The sequence below is a fragment of the Gouania willdenowi genome, chromosome 8 (assembly GCF_900634775.1).
Source record: "Gouania willdenowi chromosome 8, fGouWil2.1, whole genome shotgun sequence".
Lineage (NCBI taxonomy): Eukaryota > Metazoa > Chordata > Actinopteri > Blenniiformes > Gobiesocidae > Gouania > Gouania willdenowi.
This window is the reverse complement of record NC_041051.1, coordinates 9,375,769-9,399,482: the sequence shown is the minus strand read 5'-3', so window position 1 is coordinate 9,399,482 and position 23,714 is coordinate 9,375,769. Positions and strand designations below refer to the sequence as shown.

The following is a 23,714-nucleotide window of genomic DNA, read 5'->3' as shown; positions in this document are numbered from 1 at the left end:
ATACTCAACCAGGTACTTTGAAGAGGTTCTGATGCTGGCAGACGGTGTAATGAAGAGTGTGGGTTACTACACCCAACAACCAAACATTTTGACTCATCCTCTCGTACCTTTGACATCCTTGAGCTTGGACTACAAAATCGCAGCGAGAAATAAAAATGACGGATTGTTTTAAGTGTTCGGCCGTAAGTCGATGTCCTAAAATGGCAGTTTTGCTGCAAATACTGTGACATAATACTCCAAAAAATTTAATAAAGGACGGAAAAATCAAAACAGAAGAATATGACCAAAACATAATATAAAGATATCAACGCATCACCTGAAGAGACTATTTTCAACTTTTCAACTAAAGACTTCAAATACAGAAAAAAATGCATTTAAGGGCTAAAAAAGTGGATTACACATGATACGTCCCCTTTAATGTGGGATCAGACAGGGGTTCATTCTTGACCCAATGTTGTTGGCCTCGCTGCCTATGTTGTCTGGTTCAAATTGAACAAATTATCCTAAATAAATGAATACAAATTAAAATGTCGCATTTAATTATTTATATTAGCAAAAGTCATTCAACACATACTGTAAGTATCCCATTGATGAGGGTTTGGCTCGGAGAGAACACATTCACTGTCAATAGAAAAATTATTGAATTCTTTGGTATCAGAAGAAGGGTCATCTTTTAACTACAGTCTCCCTTACTCTGTATTATGATATAGTACTATAATACTAGTCTAGTAAAGGGTCCATTCTTGGCATCGTGTCCTAACCCATTGGATCCAGGAATCACACAATCTCTTACAAAATAAGTTGCAGTTTCCCTTGCCAGTTGCTCAGGCTCAGGCTATAAGAACCAAATCCCAAACCCTTACATTTCTCAGACTCGACCATATTAAGTGTCATCATCTGGCAATTGTTTTGTATAGATGTGTTCCAATGATGTTTGCGTTTGCTGATCCTCTATCGGGCATTTTAAACACAAATCAGTGGCCACAAGAGGTGCACATTTAATCAGTCATCTTCACCTCAGATTTATCAAAAGTTGCAGTATGGGTTATGTTCACCTGTGAGTCCTTCTTCACGTGAGACAAAAAACAATATCTGACCTATTTGCATTGTTTTGCATTGCATTGAAGACAGTATTAACTCATACACACCTGATGAGCAATATCATAATACTGGGGGCCTGTCATGATGAACATCATCATCTCTTTACTCCTGCTCGGTGAGTGTTTGATAACTATCGATATTTAATAGAATGAACATTTGGAGTGAACTTTGTCACAATGTTGAAGTACAACTTAATTTCACAGATATTTTAGTTTAACAAAGTTATTTTAAGAACTTGATGAAATTTAAGTCTACAGTGAGGCCTAAAGTTATTTAAACTGATTTTTCTGGAGTTGCAAAGCAGATAAATATGATTTTTAGCACTAATGTTATATCAGGACTGTACTATAAGCAATGAATACATGGTCCAAAGGTATTAAAAACTACCTAAATCAATAAATAATTCAAGCAGTTAAGACGTCACTCCTAATTTAAACTTTCTGGATCAAAATATAATTTTTTTAACATGAATTTCAGCTGGGATTTCCTTATCAAAGCACTATTGCAATTTTTTTTTTTTTATTTTGTTATTTTTACTTAAAGCAGATGTGACAAACTCATTGACTCTGAGACAAATCTGGTCCACAGTTATTAAAATGAAAGAGTACACAACAATTGCAAGGTAAAAACACCATATAATAAATGTCCAAAAATCTCTGATGGAGTGCTGTACATTTTTGTTCATTTTATCTGATCTTTGTATTAAAACTAAGGTATTAATTAAGGCTCACAATATTGTTGATACTGTACATTTTCCTTTAGAAAGGAAAACTGACATTGACATTAAATTATTAATTATAAAATAAATAAAAAATGTTTACTTGGTATAAAAGGCTATAAAATTTCTGCTTCAGTTCAGCTTGTTCATTTTTTCAAAGGTCCCCTACAGAACGTTTTAGCTAACTCCATTTAAACCTGATTTGACACCCCCTGTCCAATACTTTTTAATATTGTTTTTGTTTTTGGAGTGCTAGTAATTTGAAAACCAATATTTTTTTTTGTAATAGGTTTTCTCTTCAACTTTGGTCACTCTGTCTACCCTCCTGGTAAGGGAACTAAACAAAAATATCAAAGTTTGTTTTATCACTATTTTGATTCAACACTTAGATTTGCTGTTGTTGGCAGGCTCGTGTGATGATTACACAAACATCACTGAACCATGGCGCAACAGAGAATTTACGTCAACATCATTTCCTGGTTTTCCAAAGGATGATGGTCATCTTCTTGGGAAGTGGTGGCGCTTCACAGGGATTGGAGGAGACAGGATTGTCACACAATGTCTTTCAGGTCATGGTGGCTACAGCCGCAACATTCATTTTGCATTTGCATATCCGATTAATGAGTCAATAACAGCAGCAGTGGGATATGCATATGTTTCTTATGTAACATGCCGCACATATGGCAATAAGATGAAAGTGGTTCTCTGTCCTGGAGCATTTTACATATACAAACCGGATAATCATAAAGTTTCCAGCTCTGGTTACCTAACCTGTAAGAAACACTTCTCTACGGTTCCCTTTCAATTTCATGGAGATCAATCTAACTCAGAGAAAGAAGCTTTACTATTAACTGCCTTTGTCTGTGTTTGTTAATTTTGTTAAGATCACAGTCTATGCTCTACAACCTCCTGTGGACCGCTTGCTGAGTGTACAAGTGAGGGAGGCTGTGTTTGTGTGACTGGATACGAGACCATCCCAGAAATCCTTCCTACACCAGACTCATATGGATGCGTTGGTGAGTGCCTTTACAGTTTTTTGTAATCCTCACCGTGATGTATAGGATGTAACAGTAACACATGATTATTAACACTCCAACATCAAAATGTAACAGTTATGAAAAAAGTCTTTATCATTCATTGTCAGACATAGATGAGTGTAAGAAAACTGCAGGCATATGTGGCCCAGACTCAGAATGTGACAATGCAATTGGGTCGTACATCTGTACATGCCTGGCTGGATACCATGGAACTGATGCTTTAACACCACCTGGAAACTCCAACCCATGTACAGGTACCACTTGTTTTTTTATTTTTATATCAGAATATATATGGTATCATTGCAGACTGAAATTATTTGAGCTTTATTTCATTTGTTTATTTAATTAAATGAAGATAATTTCCGCCTGAAATGATGATACAAAAATCTGTGTACCCTTCGTTCTTTGGTTATTTCATTTTAAAACCAAATCATCAAATAAACAGTGTGGTTATTTTGTTTTGCTGACTTAAAACCAAAACATAAATGCAGAAAAATAAAAAAAAAAACAGACAAGCATCGTTCTGTTTTATCATTAATCTTGTTCTGTTTGTGTGATATTTGGATATTTAAGGGAAGCTATGTACGAGAGCACCACTTAGAAGACGGAAGATGATTGTTACCCTGCTGCGTTTGTTATCTTGTAGTATGTTGTCCACCCCACACCGATGACAAAGAGGCATAATTTGTGTGTTGATGACATCTTGTTAAGGAATCTGTGAATATCGCGACAACTTTACTGAACAGTGTTACGGTCCAAATAGCATCCATATAAACTGGTGACTGACTATTGATTGTGAGGCTGGTGTGAGGAACAATAGATGTTAGAACTTCTTTGACACATTTGACACTTTTGAAAAAACAATTACAGCTTTTTTGAGGGCAGTAAAAAATATTTATTTTGCACGTTATAATACCGCTCGTCACTAACAGCAGCTGTCAACACACACGGAAGTTGTGTTGGAAGAAACAAGGAGCACCAGTAGATTCATTACATGGCCTTTAATCACATATCATGTGCATGTTTTTCGTAACATTTTTTTTTGCTCTGATTTATTCCTGTAATAATAACGCTTCAATTAACCAGTTCATCAGTACTGTGACTTATGCATTGCTCCTTTTTTGTCCAGGAGTAAAAGTCGCCCCCGTCTGTGGGTCCACTCTGTGTGGTGTGCTTAAAACATGAAGCCCTTGTCCTAGTTTCTCTTAAATATCCAAATATCACACAAGCATGTATAATGTTAAAACAGAAAAATGCGGCTTGTCTGGTTTTAGATTTTTCTGTATTTCTGTTTTGGTTTAAAGTCAGTAAAACAAAATAACACTGTTTATTTGTTGTTTTGATTTGGTTTTAAAATGTAATAACCAAAGGGTACACAGAGTTACAAAATTATATAACTGTTCATACTGAGGGGAAAGCAGTTAATCAGTCTTTTCTTCTTCTAGATATCGATGAGTGTCTTGAGGACATCTGTGGTGATGGTGGATCATGTGCCAACAACGTAGGAAGCTACACATGTACATGCAATACAGGCTTCCATATTGTACCCGATGCAACTCCTGTTTGCCAAGGTCTGTTTCAACTATCTGAGAAAGAACCATGGCTCAAAGGAGCTCAGTTTTTCATCAATTATTATTTTAGTTTAGTGGGGAAAAAATGGAAAGATTGACAAAAATAATATTGTGAAAAAAATGAGATCAATGCCTATGGAGCATTTTGTCTTGCATGTAGTTAATTGTAAAGGAAAATTACTCTATTTCCTTGTACAAGTGGGTAGATAATCAGATAAACTTCCATTAGTGTCCACTTTATTTTGTCTATGTATTTTTTTTTATACTGTTTTTAACCTATTTTCTCTACGGTGACCTTGGACACCTTAAAAGGCGCCTTATAAATAAAATGTATTATTATTATTAAGATCAAATTGGGGCTTTTGCCTTTAATTGGCCATGTAATGTTAGTGCATACATGGAATTTGTCCTCTACATTTAACCCATCCCTGAGGAGCAGTGGGCAGCCATTTTTGTGGTGCCTGGGGAGCAGTTCGGGGTTAAGGGACTTGTTCAACATCCCACAGTGATGGCCCAGGTGAGGCTTGAAAGGGCAACCCTCCGATACAAGCCTAGGGCCCTTAAACACTAGGCCACCACTCTATTTTATAATCATTGTTATGAAGCTGGAACTTCACTCTAAACTTGATTAATGTATTCGTTTTGAAGATTTTTGAAGGCACATTGAGTGGTTGTTGCAGCCTAAAATGCCCGATTTTATGTCAAGTTTTTAAAAAAGTTGTGGCAAAAGTTTTGACATTCTAAAGCTTTGTATGTCAATTTGCAAAATAACAGATCCAGAAGAGGGCTTCAATTCACAACAATTTAACAAGATGATAATAGCCATCACATTTTTTTAATGGAGAGATTATTGGGCAAAAGATGAGTGAAATAATAGATAAATGCAAGAATGCATGCAGTGCAAAACAATTTAATTCCACTTTCTTGCAACACATCAGAAAACTGACTTGCCTGATGCTTAACCTTAATATTTGTTGGTAAATTTTTCATTTCAAAACTAACTTGTTTACCTTTTGATTCTGATTTTTTCTCTCCTCACAGATGTTGATGAGTGTTTAAACTCTATCGTATGTGGCCCTCATTCTGACTGCAGCAACACAATTGGATCTCACATCTGCAATTGTCAACCTGGATATGAGCCAACAGAGCCGGACCAGCCCCCAAATGAGGAAAACATCTGTGTTGGTAATCATTCTGAGACACTACCAGTATCTCAGAGGGTCCAAATCTCATTCTACATTTTACTCACAGGATTTGGATTTTCCATTATCAAAAAACTTGTAATACAATTTAATGGATATGCTTTATAGGACATTTCTAAAAGGCCCAAAAAATCCTCTCATTTTATTAAGGATTACCCCCATTGCCACTAAGAACGTCAACTCCCATTGTGAGTGCAGATAAATAAGTAAAAGACTCCCGGCTGACAGGAAATACCTTAGACAATTTACAAGCAAAGAAAATTAATCCAGTTTTTTTTTTTTCAAATTGAAGCTGGTGTCCCCAGACTGTCATACAATACCACAGCTGTTCTCTAGGCACCCTGCCATAAACTATCTCAAGACCTAAAAACACAAAGCAGCTCTCTTTGAACTTCTCTGTCAACATCCTCAAAGCAAACGCCATATCCGTAGTACTCTTTCTGTAAATGAAACCATACAGCCGCTCACTAGTGCTCACTCCCTCCTTTAGTAGAGCTTCCACTACGGTGTCCCATAACTTCATTGAATCATCAACGTTATTTTGGTATAGTAGCCACAACTAGCCTCATCTGCCTTGTTCCAATAAAAGGGCACCAGCACACATCACCATTCCTCAGGGATCCTCTCACTGTCTAAGATCTCGTTAAACAACCTTGTTGACAACCCTACTGCCACCTCTCTTAGACCCGTCCATACTTCCACAGGTATATCAGGTGGTAGAGGGGTTGTCTTTGGATCGAGAGGTTGGGGGTTAGATCTCAGCCTATACCTGTCTATGTGTCTTTGGGCAAGACACTGAGCCCTAAGTTCCTCCCAGTGGTCGACCAGTGCCTTGCATTGCAGTTTAGGGCCATTAATGTGTGAATGGGTGAATGAGCTGATAAAGCGCTTTGAGATTACTTCAATGTGGGAATAAAGCGCTGTATAAAATCAAGTCCATTTACCACTCTTCATCCTCTTCAATGCCTGCCTCATTTCAGCCTTACTAAACTGTGTTACTTCCTGCTCCACAACTGTCACCTATTCTACTCTTCATTCTTTATTATTTTCCTTATTCATCAGCTCTTCAAAATCCTTTTTTTAATATTCCGAACACACTTCTGGCCCTGTCAACACATTTCCAGCTCTATCCTTTATCACCGCGGGATGTCCTTCCCATCTCTATCTCTCTTCCTCGCCAACCTGTATAAATCAGTCACTCCCTCCTTTCTATCCAAACTAGAATACAAGTCATTGTGCGTCCTTTGTTTGGCCTTTGCCACGTCTCCTTTCACCTTATACTGCGTCACCCAGCATTCCTCTCTACTCTCTTCAGTCCTCTTAGTATCCAATTTCCTCTTAGCTAACCCTTTTCTCTGTATTCACTCCTGCACTTCCTCATTTTACAACCAAGTCTTTTAATCTACTTTCCTTCCAGATGAGACACTGAGCACTCTTCAGTTTACAAATCCGGATACAAAGCCCTAGCAAGTAATTACAGGCCCATCTCCATCCTCCATTTAATCTCAAAAATTCTAGAAAAGATAGCTGAATAATTAATGCAACACTTAGAGTCTAATCAACTGCTTTATCCACAGCATTTTTGATATAGACAAAAATATTCCACAGAAATGGCAAACTGCTATCTGCTTGAGAAGATCAAAACCTCTCTAGGCAAAGGAAATGTTGTAGGGTCAGTGTACTTTTTTTAATCTAAAAAAGGCCTTTGACACTGTTAACCACGGTATCTTACCTAATAAATCAAATCAATTCAAAATGTCAAATGCTGCTCGGAAGTGGTTTAGATGGTACCTGGTGGAGAGACAGTCATGTGTCAAGGTCAACGGAGTGAAGTCCCACATTAAGGCAAATAACATGGGAGTCTGTTCTTGGTTCATTGTTATTTACAATGTACATTAACGACTTGCCAATGTGCTGTCCAGATGTAGAGTGCCAGATGTATGCTAATGGCACACTCATCTTTGTGTCAACTAAAACACAGTTGACACAGGCTTTGCCGAACGTCTCTAAATGGCTTAAGTTTTCCCACCTAGCGCTAAGTGTATAAAAAAAATAAATAAATAAATAAAAAACTATGTGTGCTAGTCTTTGAGTAAAAGGCTCACACATGATGTATTTATAATAATAATGCATCAGTTTTATATAGCGCTTTATCATAGACACTCAAAGTCGCTTTACAGAATTAAGGCATTATTCTTTCACTCCACACTTAGTGGTGGTAAATTACTATTGTAGCCACAGCTGCCCTGGGGCAGACTGACAGAAGCGAGGCTGCCATAGTGCGCCATCGGCCCCTCCGACCACCACCAACACTCACTCACACACTTCATTCATACTATTTGAGGTCAAGATTAGGAATGAAATCATTGTTGACATTCAATTCAGACTAAATCTGAACTGCTTTCGTTTTATCAGCTGTCCCATCAAGCAGTTTTGCTGGACAGGCATGCAATGATTTTTTCTCATCTCTCTTATTGCTCAGATCATGGTCACAAGCTTCCCCTACCACACTAAGGTGCAATAATTAGTGCACATGCAGAAGTGGTGGAGACCGCCCTATTTAATTTAAATTAACATTTTGCTTGTTCATAGTGGAGAGGTGAGTGCACAGAAGCACAAAATGACATTTGAAGAAGTTCAATTGGAGGTGGGTGGACTTCTCTGTCTGCTGCACAAACATTTAATCATAAATAATAAATAAATGTTTTTAACAACTTAAAAACGTAATACTTTTTTCCCCCTAATTTAATGTGGCTGTTCCATCAGGTCCTGTAACTTAGCTCTGATCAGTCCATGAAAAACAGGCAGATTTGAACAGAAACCGTTCTATTAATCTGTTGACGCCTTTTATCTGAGTTAATACAGCAACACAGTCTGTCAATCAGTCGATCAGCACCATTTGAAGATGATCCACTGACCATCATCCAGCAGGTCTGAGCTGCAGAGTAGCGCTTGTCACGCACACATTTGTGAACATTGTGCCATCATCACTGCATAAATTACGCATCTGATCAGCTGATTCTGGCCTGATGCTCCTGCCATCAACGCGACACGAGAGTTTTACGGTCAAAACATGGAGAGAAAGACACAGGACCTCACTGGAGCGGTGCGTCCGGAGCAACATCCATGCAGCTCCGCGCACAGCATCCTCTCTGCACCACAGCGTGTCACACACACACACACACACCAGACTCCACACTCGCCGCCTCAAGTGTCCAGCTTTTTCTCTCACTCAAACACACTTGACTTTACTCTGCATTTTTATTCAGTGGCTGTTAATATTGACTACTGTTTTATTTAAATCATTTTCTTATACCAGAAAGGTTAACTGGAGCATTTTGTCCATCTCTGTTGTGCTTTGTGTCAACATTCACTGCGGATATGATCTCTGTGTGTGAGTTTGCACCTGCCTGTGGGTCGTACTATTTTCGACGCATAAAACAGTCATAGCAAACAGTTCCTGGTGTGATGAATTGCATTGCGCCCACTGCATTAATTTATTTGCATTTCCTCCTCCCATTTTTTTGCTCCCCTTGTAAGATCTGCCTACTTTACATATTCATCAGAAGGAAACTCGCTAAATGGATTGAAGGCGCAATATGATTCGCAAAAGATGCGTAGTCTGGGGTTTGTACCTCTAGTAACGTTTGCACACGTTTTGATACCCCTAAACCTTTCGGGATTTATTCTCTCATGCGCTCAAGTCCAGAAAGCCACGCAGCAGCGCTGTTTCTGGCTTTGCTTTATTCTCCCCGTCAGTGACTCGGACAGAATGCGGCCGATCCTCAGTCACACTGCAATAATCTGATCAATAATCTGATCAAATCAACCTGTTACATTGTTTATCACCAAAGACATTTCAAATTAAAAGTGAACTTTATCATTCAATTACTTTTACAAGCTTTACGAGCCTCCACCAGTGAGGAATGCCTTATCCCAAGATGCAGGACATATTTTAGTCAGTCTGCTCTCTCTGTCAAAGGAGCAAAACTCTCTACCCACGCATCTAAAATGAGAAACTAGTGACAATGCTTTTAACGATGGACTCAAAAAATGGCTAAAATCAAAACAACAGTCTTCACATTGATAGTTTAACATGATTTCTTGCTTGCCAGTGCCCTATAACTAACTGTATTTGACTTAGAATATTGCTTTTCTTTTATATTTGTAATGTTTTGTACAGTGCATTTTTTCTCCTTACTTTTGAATATTTCTGTTGCACGCGCTCTCGGTATACCCATAATACTGATGCACCGGCTACAACGGTAGAAGCTGAGGAGTCTTTGAATGCATTCATTTTAGTTAAGAACACACACCGGATGGAAAACTATATCCCAGTTGTGTGCAAAATTGTGCAAGAAAGAGTTTGCGGATAACCGGGGGTCTTCTAGCCTCCAGCGGAGCTTTTCCACCTCGATGCTGACTATGTAGCCTTCGGACGGTACACTAGACCGAGCAGACAGTGTGGCCCATACAATCCACAATGGACAAGATGACAGGGTTCAGAGACAAAATGAATAAATCCATGAGTGACAAACTAATAAAGTCAGAGGATAAATGATTGTAGTGGATGTGGGCGGGGCTACTACTATAGAACTGATTGCTTGATGTTATTACAGTACATTATTTTCGGATGAACAATGTTATTTTTGATGTGCTAATTTACTGAACTGTGATTGATGGGCCTGTTTTATTTGTTTTATATTATCTGAAGGAGAAAAAAAGCAACAAGTTCGGTGTTCATTACTTGTATTGCTCAGAAAATTGTTCTAACTTCTTACTGTTTATGATGTATGTTATAGCACTACATACGGACCTGATGTTTTATTTCATTTCTATTTTCTATTATTTGGAGATTGACAAAGGTACACATCAATATTCCCCTGATGGTCTAAACTAAAGGTGTCAGCAGCCCTTGGGTCTTAGTCTCACATACAGAGGAATGGAAATGGTTCAAGTCTGTTAAAAACATTACATATAATTTATAAAGCCACTTTGTTATATATCAATCTTTCGATCCGCCACAATGATGTAGTTTAAATGAAAATACCTCAAGTTGAGGGTTTTTCTTAGCATTTTTGGTGAGATTAAAAACAGATTATTTAGATTAATTAATCACAAAGCATAATTAATTAATCACACAATATTTTCTAATCTATCGACAGCACTAATCACTTCATTTAACTCCGAAATGTATCCATCTCTACTAGGTCACATCCTACCTGTGGGGCATAACCACTAACAACATTGAACACGTTAAAAGTGTCCGCCGTGCAAAAAGCTTCAAAATGCGGCGCACAGGAGGCTTGAGATGCGCAGCAGGACCTCCGACACTCCCTAGAAGCGCGTCCACCATATATTGTGAATGTACACCTGCCGCTTTTGAAGCTTTGGACCCGTTTGGTGTGAATGTGCCAATAGTCCTAACATTGAAAGTCCCTACTCTCAGTCCTAGACTCTTCCTCTTTACACTCTGCTCATGGGCATGCCTTTTTCCCTTCCTTCTTCGACCAAAAGAAGTCCAATTTCCCTCGGTACCCTTTTACTAAACAGCAGCAATAGCAGAATTTACCTGGCCCCTGAACAATCTGGTATGGAAGTCAATTAAGGGATTTGCATGTCTAATGTGAGTGTTCTGTCTGTTGTAGATGTTGATGAATGCATCAAATATGTCTCTATCTGTGGCCCTGAATCAAAATGCGCCAATGCATTTGGATCACACATCTGCACCTGCCATTCAGGGTATCGGCTGAACAACCCAGACATTATAGCCAGTTCTGATAATCCATGCACAGGTGTGTGCACATCACTCACTATCAATCAGTCCTTCAACATTGATGTATATGGTTTTATTACGTTTAAATCCATTTATTCTTCTTTTACAGATATTGACGAGTGTAGCGAGACTTCTGGTATCTGTGGTGTTTTAACGGTGTGCATTAACTCAGCAGGAGCATTTTACTGTTCCTGCTCTGATGGCTTCTACCCTTCAACTGGGATTATTTGGACAGTCGGGGTCACGTTTTGTAGAGGTGTTAAGGAAATGAATTTACATTTCATTTTTTCATCAAGCAGTGTGATATTATCACATGTTCAATGACATCTAACATGTATTTTTATATCCCTGAAAAACCAACAGCACTTCAGGATGTTCTTGATGAGATACACCCCCCAGAGGTAAAAATTAAGAAACATTTGCCATTTTTAAATATGGTTCTCAATTAGCCACAACCTTTCTAAAGATCAGTTTGAAACTATGGAACATTAGACACCACACTTTCCTTCTCTGACCAATTGAAAACATGTTTCTTTCCTGTAGGGGCAAACAAGAGAGCGACAGTTTCTTTACAACATGAATGAGCAACTAGACGACAACGTGGGAGTCATCATACCAGCAGCGGTCAATATACAAAATGACAAACAGAAAAATACTTTTAACAAAGAAAATTGCTATCAACTGAAATTTGAGCTTGAAATTGTATTCGAGCATTTCAGATGAAACATCTCTTTTACACGACTGAGAAAAATGAAATGGAAATAGTAAAAGACCACAGCTGCTAGGAGTTAGTCGTAAACATCTTTTTTTAACAGGCCTGGTTTTGGACATCTTAATACATTTGCATAATTGTCCTCTTTTGTCTTTTTTCTGCACAGACTGTGGCAAATTGTTTCTCAGCATCAATGGTAAACACCATCCTTAAAATACTTTGTCGCATTAAAATAACTTGGACTTTTCATGTCGATGCATAATCTTCCATCTGAATCTTATCTAATACAGGAAGTTTCAGGTGTTGGACCACGGGCTGGTTTAACCAAAGTTAGTAGTATTGGAAATGCTGAAACCGGTACTGTGATCCTTAGCCTCACCGATCAGTTAATCTCTGCGATGGAACAACCAGGTCTAAACCAAACTATGACAAATTTCAGCAGCCCAACAGTCGGTATGTTTTTCTTACTTTAACTTTGATGGCTGCTGTCTCGATGGAATATATAATAAGGCTGTTTAAACTGTCATATCTTTGTGTGTTAGATTTAACTCTTAGAATTGTAAGACCTGGAAACACAAGTGCAGGAAGCTCCTCCCTTACATCTAAAGAAAATAAAATGGAAATCAACTTGGAGCCTTTCACCAAAAACAACAATGGTAAAAAACAAAGTTTTCTTTTTAGATTAGGAAACAAACCATTTTGTAATTTTGCCTTCACTTGCAGTAGTCTTTTTTCATAGCATGACATGAAAAAATTTAAATAAGAAGGACCTTTTTTTAATATCAAACTTGGACCTAAGGAAATTTCAATTATCATCACATGCATATGACATGGAATGTTGGTCTAAAATGCTGTCTTACTATCACCATGTGGCCACTCTTAGGTTCTGCAGCTGTGGCCTTCATGACATTAAATGGGATGGAAACTCTCCTCAGTCATCAATACTTTGAGACAAAGAACAAAACTGAGATGTACTCAGATGTTATCACTGCTATAATCCCCTCCATGAACCACACAAACCTCAGCGAGCCTGTCAACTTCACCCTTTATCACAAACAGGTGCATCTCCAGGTGACACATAGCTTGAGCTGTGGTTGAAAACGCAGTAATTTTCTGTATTTTTCTGGATTACCGGTACCAGGCATTGCCTGAATCAGGTTTGATGACTTGTGTGTATTGGGAGAATAAAACAGAAAAAGTTGAAGCTGGAGAAGAAGGTGAAACCACATCTATGCGCTGGTCAGTGGATGGATGTTGGGTTGCACACACAAATGAAAACTTTACAGTCTGCAGCTGCTCTCATCTGTCTACATTTGCCCTCATTCTGCAGATTGGAAAGGTATTACAGATGTGTAACCAAGTCTGTAGCTTACCCACCTCTCGTTTTAGTCTCGTTGAATACTTTTGTCTTTATTTTTTAGCCTCCCCCACAAAGCAACTTCTTGGAGTGGTTAAACAGAGTGTGTGTGGCTGTGGGCCTGTTCTTCTTCGCTTTGGCTATCCTCACCTTCCTTCTGTGTAGCTGGAACCCAAAGATCAACAACACAGCACGTCTTCACCTCTGCCTTAACTTAGGCCTCTCTCATCTACTGCTACTGTGGAGTGATCGATACCTGGAAGAGGAGGTGCAACCAGAAACTACTTTTACACATACTTTAATTAATTTCAAGTGGTTAATTACTGCTGACCAAACCAAAAGCTGCACTTTTCCTGCTGAAATTAGAATTCACTTTGAAATGAATGGGTTATGTTTCTCTGCAGGTGGCCTGCACTGTCATGGCAGGAATTCTCCATTTCTTAGTTGTTGCAAGTTTTGTGTGGATGCTACTGGAGGCGGTGCAGCTCTACCTTCTGGTTCGAAGGCTCTCCAAGGTCCAGGTCATCCAAAAAGATGGCCTTCCTTGGCCACTTCTCTACCTGATTGGCTACGGCGTTCCTTTTGTGGTTGTTGGTGTTTCTGCACTGGTGTATTCTGATGGATATGGACCCACTGAGGCAGGAGCGTAAGTAGGACTTAATGAGTTACAGTAGTTTCTGTAAGAGAAACTGATACAGTAGCTAACCCTGTGTCCTTTAAAACAGATGTTGGCTATCACAAACAAAAAGCTTTAATTGGGCTTTAACAGGGCCTGTGATAGCTGTCCTTGCAGTAAGTATGCAATGTCTGAGCTGTGATAGTTGTGCTATTTAGGTCCTGTTTACACGAGAACGTTTTCTAGTGTAAATGCAAAGGTTTTGTTGCATTTGTGAGTCATTTCGCGCTTATTGAAACACATCATCCACCATACAGCATCTGACCCGAGTCCAACAGGAGTCTGTGTTAAAAAAATAGAAATCAAGCCCGATTCCTCCCGGTTTGGTCAAATAGCTCTCAGTAGGAGTGCAGCTCTGTGATTGTTGTCAGAATCTGGTGAAGGCATGAAATACGTCTCCACTGAGCCAAGTGATGGTAAAGAAAATCAACAGAAGTTCAGTATTAATTCCAAAGAGTGCACACGGTCACTGTTGCTTGTGTTTGGCGAAAGATTCTCTGCACATGGTTCCTTACAAAATCATACCACCACCCAGTGCTGGCCCTAGCCTCTTTGGCGCCCTAGGCGTGATTTTCTTTTGGCTCCCCCTTATATGGCGTTTTTTTCTTTTTTCTTTATATACCAAATCATTGATATTTACAACATTGTTATATTATTATTATCAGAATAATTTCTAACACTTGCATAGTGGTCTTCACCATACCCACAGACATAAGGAGAAAACATGAGCAAAATTACTTTTTTGACATTTTATTTAATTTTGATAAAAGGGTTTCACATACACATAAAAAAAAACACAAACAAAAAAATAAAAGCCAATTTAAATACCTTAGTAACAGGTTCAAAATAAAAATTATGAATATTATTGCAGTAAGGTATTGCACAAAATTAAGACACAGATAAAAGATAGATATATAGTGGTGGGTCGGTACATCAAATATTCTTTTTAATTTAGATATTTAGGACTAATATTTAGATATTCATAAATAGAATAAAGGCTGTACAAATTTAAGATGTAGCACCAAGCAGATAAAAGTAGATGAAAGTTATTTATTATTTATGAAGTAGATTCACACCGAATACTAATAAAACACAAGTTTACATATAGAACACAGTTTTATTAAAAGCAACTCCTAACATGTACATAATAATACATAGTTCTCCTAAAATGACGTTAAACTACAATGTAATAAATTAATAGACCGCTGTTGCCATGTAATCGATGTTTTTGTTCAGCTAGTATTTTACCTGTTTCTGTTTAGAGCTAGCTGCTAGCATGCCTTAGCATGGCCACTCTGCTAGCTAGTTTGATAATGCGCGACAAGTATTTAATCAATGATAGTCAATCACTGACTTACCTCTGGCTTTTCCATGTTTTACCTCCTCTTCTTTCCGTTTTTTTCTTCCCTGAGCTTTGGTTGTTTAGACATGACGGCACTTTCGACAGCAGTAAACAGTAAACAACTGGTCACGCCTCAGACAACCTGTTAATCCATTGGGGGGGCGGGAGTAAAACTGTTTTTTTTAATTTTCCTTAAAAGTAGTTATTAATAATACTATCAAGTTTAGTATCCTAATAATATCAGTGCTTTGGTTGTTTCATTAATTACAATAATAATAATAATAATTCACTCAACCAATTTGGTACCCCCATGATTGCCTATGCGACGGGCCGGCCCTGCCATCACCTATTGGCCTGGCATGTATACTATACTATACTATACTATACTATAGTTTTCTATGCTTCCAGCGCTCCCATGTAAACAGAGATCATTTTGAAAATGTTGTTGTGTGAATGTGGAACTTTTAGGAAACAAAAACGGAAGCAGAAGCAAAACGCTCTTGTGTAAACAGGATCTTAGTGTCAGTTGTGATCTTTGCATTGATGTTGATTGTTTTTACTCATCAGCTCAACTGCCTTTTGTTCTTTGCCACGTTATGGAGTCTAAGCCCCACCTTGGCTAACATGAGAAGTAATGTGTCTCAATCTAAAGATACAAGGTTAGTGTGTATAGCTGTAGTTTGGTTGTCCTCCTAAATCAAAGGTGATGTGAAGATTATTTAAATGCGTGCCACACTGAGTTCCAGAAAGGCAATGCAACTTTATTTGTATAGTGCATTTTCAAATTGCAACAGAAAACATTGAACAGATTAACATTTGATAAGAACATTAAAATCAGCAGTAAAAACTTCACTGTGATTAAAAATCTCTCTCTCTCAGTCATACGCAGTAGAGAAAAAGAGAGCCTTTAACTTGGATATAAGTCATCATGTTTGAGTGAACTCTGGGCTCCACTATATGACCTGTGTCCATAGGTCTGAGGCACCTGCTGGGTTCATACCTGACTAACTTCTCACTGATGTATTCTGGACCAAACCCATTCACACATTTATACACCAGCAGCTGAACTTTAAAGTTTATTCTGCGGCTGACTGGGAGCCAGTGTAAAGCCTTTATAACTGGAGTAATGTGCTCTGACCTCTTTGTTCTGGTTAAAACCCAAGCTGCAGCGTTCTGAACCAGCTGTAGCTGTTTGATGCTCTTTTGGGGGATTCCTGTTACAATAGTCAAGTCTGCTAGAGATAAAAGCATGGACCAGTTTCTCCTGAGTCATGAAACATTTCACTCTGAAGATGTTCTTTAGATGGTAGAAGATTGGTCACCGTACGGTAAGATACGGTTGCCGTACGGACAATTGGTACAGTTACCGAAGTACAAGTATGTAGCATCTTAGGGTTAGGTTTAGGTTATAACCCAATATTGCAACAATTTTTAGGGTTAGGGTTAGGCTGAGGGTAAGGTTTAGTCTTAGTCATGCGACTTAAACTGACCAGTGACTGACCTATCATGTGACCTAAACTGGCCAAATAGGGGCGCTGCGTACGAATAGAATGTTAGTATATTGATATGGCAACCGTACGGATAGCCACTGCCTAGATTTCATCTGACTGCTGAATGTTAGTTCTGAGTCAAATAGAACACCAAGGTTTTAGACATAATATTTAGCTTTTAAAGATGGATAGTCAAGATACTTGCTGATAGCAATCCTTTTTTCTCTGTTACCAAAGACATTTACATCCATCTTGTCATGATTTATTTGATGGAAGTTTTCACTCATCCAGCAGTTTAATTTTTCTAAGCAGTCACGCAACACCTCTATGAGACCATAGTCATCTGGGTTCAGTGATAGATATAGTTGTATATTATCTGCATAGCTCTGATAACCTTACAGCTCTGTAGAATTTGTCCTAAAGAAAGCAAAGTAAGGACAAAACATTTCAAACACAAACAGGTTTTTTTCATAGATTAACTGCATTTCATAGATAATGAATATAACTATAGACTTGCAGGCTAGTTTAAATACTACATTTGCTATCATCATATATGTGTAATGACACATATTAGCAGGGGGTGCAATTTTTGTGAGAATTTGATGTTAAGGGCCTTTAAAGTATTATATCAAATACTTATTGGATACTACTTTGATCTTATTAAACTAGTGTGAATTGATTTGTGTTGTAAAGTGATATTTGAAAATGACATCACATTGTAGATATTTATCGACAAATAATATTATTATATCTTTGCAGGCTAGTCTCAAGAACTTTTAATTGCACTATTTAGGGTGTGTTCTTGCAATTATCATCAACATGACAAATACCCTTTAAGGATTTATATGATTTGTTTGCAATTCAGGCAGGGATGCAAAATGTTGGAGAGAGTGACGGAGGAGAAGACTGCTTGAAAAAGGGATTTGCATCTTTTTTAAAAGTGAACATCAGTATAATAACAAGCAGGGTGTGATTCACTCAGTCAGTTTGTGTATATACAATCACACAGCTTAAACCTCTTTGGAGGGAATGTTGACTAAAGTATGTTGTATTAAGTAACAGTGATTTACATGGCATTTCTTTTCTGAACTGATGACCATTCTGATTTTTAATTTGCAGACTGATCATTTTTAAGATTGTGGCCCAGTTCATCATATATGACCCATGTTGATGTTATTTAGAAGCACAGTCCTACAAATTTGTTGTGTGCTTTTAAAATGAAGAGGTATTCTTATAAACGTATACCCACCCTCCTCCGTTTAAAAAAAAAGTTACATCGACACCTGCCTAACAATGTTTGAGACCCGGTCCATGTAGGAGGCTTGTCTGGTGCAGCCCCGTCAGCCAAAAGATCGAGAAGCCAAAGCACCCCCAACCGGGCGCCACTACCCCACACCAGTGCCACCAGCACAGCCCCTATGACGTTTGGAAACTTTAAACGCCGGTTATCAGTGTCCGCACTCAAACCCATAGCCGGCATTTTTATAAACCTTCGTTTTTCATGAAAAAAACTGTGTGGTTCCGTGTGGATGATGGGGCAAATCTGAGAAAATTATATCCTTTTTGCAAGACACCCTGCTACGTGTGGACAGGGCCCCAGTCTATGTTATAAAACCTCCAAAAAAACATAATTTGCTATGCTGACTACATACTCAATACTCACTGTACTTCTTTATTAGCAATTCTCTCAATCCATCCTATACTCTACAGATTGTAGGTTCAACAGGTGATTTTTTTATGGGAGGGGTGGGGCCGAGAGGCATCACAAACCGCCATTCTCAGCTGATAGCAAAATTTTATATTAATAGGTGATTTTCAACCCATAGAGGGCAATCATTCTTACATTTTTACATCCAAATATGGCAACTCTTTGACTAAAATGTCAAGAGTTGGACTAGGGTCAATCAACAACACTACTACATGCCCAAATACATTTTTTTTCAGCGCTGGGATTTTGTGGTTTAGTTAGTCTTAAATTTTCAAAACTATTTTGATAATTTGACTGAAGATGTATGTAACCCAGTCGTTGATGGCGGCCCTCCCTAAACACCCTGAGACTCTGTGTTGTGTTTGATGTTAGTTTTGTGGTGGGTGTGATGCAGGAAGAGACAGGAGTTCAGATTTCGTGGACCAGGATCTTTTATTTTGGCACACACTGCTCATAGAACAACTCCACATTTACTTTTGGCAGCAAACAATGAAATAAAAAATGAGTGCAAGAACATTCTTGCGCTTAACATAGATTACATACAAAAATAAATAAAATATAAATCTATTAATAAAAATAAAGTTCTGCACAATTTCTTAAGAAGGCACTTATGACTTCATGAGGTTATAAACAAACTTCTGGTAACAATTTAGAAATACACTGAAATAATTACATGAAAAGCTACTGTTGAAATTAAAAGTTATCCTTAAAGCTGATATCCGGAGGATGAAAAGAGAGTGAGAAAATTCAAAAGCAAACGTCTCAATGTCTCTCCCTAAACAGCTCCACTTCCTCTGCTAATCTACCAGAAGCCACACCTCTACTTTTGTGCACGCGGAACATAACAAGGTTGCATTGATATAATGCTCCTGTGGGTCCCTCCACCTTCGAAAAGCAGGTCCGAAATAAACTGCTGCTCAGAGTGATACCTGTTTGCTGTTGTGACGCGCGACCTTGTTTTTGTGCACAGTTTACGTACGTGCATTCACTTTGATTGACAGTCGTCGCTACAGGAAGTCGAAGCCTAATGGCTGGGCAATCGCGGCGCAATTTTCTATTTGTATAGGGGTTTATAGGACTAATATACATTGAGGTATGGGAATGACCACCGGCAGTAGACCATAGTAAAAGACGAATTAGGTATTTTTTCGCATTTCAAAAGAATGATACATAAACATAGATTTCTCAGAAACTCCAAATATCAGCTTTAACACTTACACCCTGTTTCAACAATGCTAAAACTAACTGAAAAGGTGTTGAATTCTTACCACACAAAACACAAGTACAACTGTATAACACACATACCAGTCAGTACGTAACCATATTATATGAACACGTTCATTAAAGATATTGGCTGTGTGGCCGTTTTAAGTGTGAACATTTATATTTTACCCACAGAATAATTTACTGTGCTCACCTTATAAGTGACAGCAAACAATGAAACCAAAATGGCGCCCGCACTCAGATTAACCCAGCCTATGGTGCCCTGTGATGGACAAACTACTTAAACAGCCGAATTTTTAAAGGAATACAAAGCGCACCAGCGATACCTTGTGAACAACTTTAGGCCTCTAACTTACATGTACAAACTGCTGCTTTCACAATCCAATAAAACATTGTTTATGTTTTTCAGGGTGATCATTTTCAAGATTGTTGCCCAGTTTGTCATACTTGGCTGTACCTGGGTTCTGGGCCTGTACCAGACAAACCTTTTCTTTCAGGTCCTTTTTATTGTATTGAACTCCCAGCAGGGCACCTTTCTCTACATTGTCCACTGTCTGCTCAACAAGGAGGTAAAACACACATGGTGTCAGCAATTGTCCAACGTTGAGAGTGTAAAACTTTAACTTCCCATATTCTCTTCAGGTGAGGGAGGAGTACATCAAATGGCTTACCTGTTCTTTCAGAACAAACATAGAGGAAGGGGCAGTGGTGAGTTTAAATCAGGAAATTCATATACTGCATTCAAAAGCAGCTCACTCGTAATTACAAACCAAGTTGATGATTTGACTTCTTTCCCAATTTGTAAGTTTGATGTTTTGAATTCACATAAAATCTACTAAGAACCATTGAGCAGAGCAAGGCCTGTGAAAGAGCAGAGGGCATGATGAGACTGAAAGCGAAGAAACCTTACAGATTTACACTTTACACTTTTAGAAACAGTGTTTTGCACATTTCATTACTTTTTTATAATGTACATATTGATGTGTTTATTCTCACAGAGGGAAGCACAATCCGTCTCTGAGGACATCGACAAGTTTGCTGGATAGTTGAAGGATGGATCCCTTTATAAGCAGAGGAGAGAGACATGAAAGCCATATTTGCTGTGCACATCGTTCAATAAGACTGTGTTTAAGGACAGCAATCTTTAGTAATTTGACATTTAGAAAAAATAATTTGTCAGTTTTATTGAACTTTCTTAGTTTAACTAAATACTATGTTTAATTTTGGCTGATTTTGTATTGTGCCAGTACATAGCATTAGTTTCACATGTTAGCCCCTAGTGGTGTCATTACATGACTGATGATTTGTAATACCTTGAAGATCTTTCTCATAAAACATACACTATTATATGTACTTTGTTGAGCATTTACTGTTGTACCAACTAAATATGTCTGATCTTAAAGTTGAAGTTGACTGTGACTACCCTGTATTGATTGATCAAGTTTCTAATTCCAGTCCTGAAGAGCCACTTTTCTGGATGAAGATAAGATGATTTATATCTACAAGTGTACAAGCGCATAATAACAAAAATAATCAATGCGCACTCACTCAAATGTTGTATTGTTCATTAGAACATCTAAGATTTAGAAATTATAAAACTACATAGGCAGGCATGTGGGGGGCTCCACCTGGGGTGCTTGGCCACCTTTGTTGGTTGGTCTGTGGCTGGCGGAGTGGCCTCCCCTGGGCGGTTGGTGGTGCTCTCTTCCTCAATAGGGTGGTAGGTGCTACCTATCTGCAGGCGCCGTCATGTTGTTGGGCTGCGACGGTTCTGGTGTGGTTATTGATGTGTGCTTCGCAGCTTTTGCTCCTTGTGGCAACAAGGTGGGCTGCTCTGGATTGATCTATGGCAATGGTTTCTCCTTGGAGTGCTGGGGTTGTGGCTGGTGCCCATTCGTGCTTGTAGGGGTGGGGGTTGACATGGTAAGCAGTGTGCTGTCCCATTCACACCATTTACTCTCTCCAGTGGCCCGCTGTGTGGACGAGCTATGTTTTATTAAATTTCATACAATAACTCATAATAAAAAATAAAAAAAAAAGCCTTTTCATCATATATGTACAGATACATACACAAAATGTGTTCTCTGCATTTGACCCATCACTCATTCATGAGGAACAGTGAGCAGCCACAGTGTCGTGCCCAGGGAGCAGTTAGAGTTAAGGGACTTAACATTCCACCATGATGGCCCGGGTAAGATTCAAACCAGTCACCCTTTGTTTACAAGCCCGCATCCTTAACCACTAGGCCACTACTGCCCAGTGGTTAGGAAAGTCCAGGTGTGACAGGGGCGTGGGCCTCACTGGTGACTCAACTGCTGCTTCTGGCTGCTGGTGAGGTTGCATGCTGCCTTCTCCTTGGTGTCCTGGGCCTTCCCTGGGCTGCCTCTGGGCCTGAGGACCAACCTCGACTGACTCGGCTGGCTTCCTGGCCAGGAGATGCTGCTGGCTGGGTGAGTGGGTGTGGGGCAGTCTTGGGAAGGTTCATTTTCTACATGAAGTGGTTTAAAGTTCAGTTCATACATTTAAAAATGAACTAGTTCAGTTCACAGTTCATAATTCAAAATATTAAATTTAGTTCTCAGTTCCAACAATGAACATGGAGCATCACAGGTTTTTTGCTGCATGCTATTACCCAGGAAAGGTAGTGTGCAACACCAGAGTAGCTCCAAGACAATGCTTTAATCCAGATAACCACAGTGCTGTAGCAAGATTTAGTGTTTTTCCCCTACATACAGTAATTAGAGCCAGTTTATGGTGTGGTTCAGTCGGGTTTTCGGCTGAAAGACTATAAAAAAATCAGGTTCTTTGCTAAAAGAAGTTAAGAGTGCCGTTCGTTTACAACGTCAGAATGAACGTAATCAAACAAACATTCATCAGACAGAAATACTGTACATTTTGTTTATGTTCACCCAAAATATGATCTAGTTAATGAACGTTTGTTCAATGAAACCGTTCACGCACAACACTGATGTGGGGGGCATCTGGGGCTGGTTATTAGGTCTGTTGTTCTCATCCACCAATGGTAGATGAGAACAACAGGGCTAAGAACCAGTAGGACTTCAGTTTCCAGACTTCTAAAAAGCTGCTGGCTAACCAACTGGACATCATTTTTCACAAACACCAAAAGAGGGCAAAAGTCATAGAAGTGGCAATATCAGCTAAGGCATACCAAGATGCAGAAAAACAGCAGGAGCAGATGTGGAATGTCAAAGTCCTCGTGGTCCCAAAGGTCGAAGGTTACTAAATAGTACCTACCCCTACTGTGGTTTTGATCTGATAAGCCTGCTAGTTGAGCTTTCATTGTGAAGGCCTCCATTAGCATTGAGCATCTTCTTGCTTGTGATTTTCTTTTTGAATGCCCCATTTGTATGTACACTATATTACAATACAATTAAAAAAAGGCAAAAAAAAAGTCCAAAACAAGCAAAAACAACAACCCTGAAATCTCAAGTTTTCATTTCATTTTCAGACTCAGAGTAGTGGCCATGGTTACGTGATGTTTTTTTATTTATTCGGAATTAGTTATTTCAAATTAGTTATTCGGAATTAAAGTGTTCTGTTTGTCTGATTGTACTTTTGAAGCAGCAGCTCAACAATATACGGTTTCAGTTTGATTGGCGGAGCAGAAGAAAGATAGAGGAGATAGAAAGGAGGTAGAAGTCCGTACTAAATGCCAGCGGTTAATGCAACAGCTGTTCTACCTTCACTATACAGGACGATGAGTGAAAAATGAACTTTATAATGATCCGCACGTCATTAGTGAAGCTCTGGTGCGTCATGTCCCACAGCACTGATGAAGC

At 38.7% G+C, this 23,714-nt stretch overlaps 1 protein-coding gene across 1 annotated transcript; it reads left to right on the top strand.

Annotated features, from left to right (window-relative positions):
- The first annotated feature begins 1,185 nt into the window (after positions 1 to 1,185).
- LOC114468627 (adhesion G protein-coupled receptor E2-like) lies at positions 1,186 to 21,053 on the top strand. Its single transcript, XM_028455634.1, has 23 exons — positions 1,186 to 1,216; positions 2,109 to 2,147; positions 2,227 to 2,592; positions 2,704 to 2,835; positions 2,964 to 3,110; positions 4,302 to 4,427; positions 5,469 to 5,612; positions 11,278 to 11,424; positions 11,515 to 11,661; positions 11,769 to 11,806; positions 11,949 to 12,029; positions 12,284 to 12,313; positions 12,408 to 12,570; positions 12,660 to 12,773; positions 13,001 to 13,176; positions 13,259 to 13,456; positions 13,539 to 13,742; positions 13,879 to 14,120; positions 14,200 to 14,266; positions 16,060 to 16,151; positions 20,324 to 20,483; positions 20,557 to 20,622; positions 20,913 to 21,053. The coding sequence occupies exons 1-23, from the start codon at positions 1,186 to 1,188 to the stop codon at positions 20,958 to 20,960; spliced, it is 2,958 nt and encodes a 985-aa protein (XP_028311435.1). The 3' UTR covers positions 20,961 to 21,053.
- Positions 21,054 to 23,714: the final 2,661 nt, after the last annotated feature.

Coding starts and splice junctions, on each gene's coding strand:
- LOC114468627 (XM_028455634.1), top strand. CDS start 1,186: ATGAACATCATCATCTCTTTACTCCTGCTCG. Junction 5,613..11,277: donor TGAGGAAAACATCTGTGTTG/GTAATCATTCTG, acceptor TGTCTGTTGTAG/ATGTTGATGAATGCATCAAA. Junction 11,662..11,768: donor CGGGGTCACGTTTTGTAGAG/GTGTTAAGGAAA, acceptor AAAAACCAACAG/CACTTCAGGATGTTCTTGAT.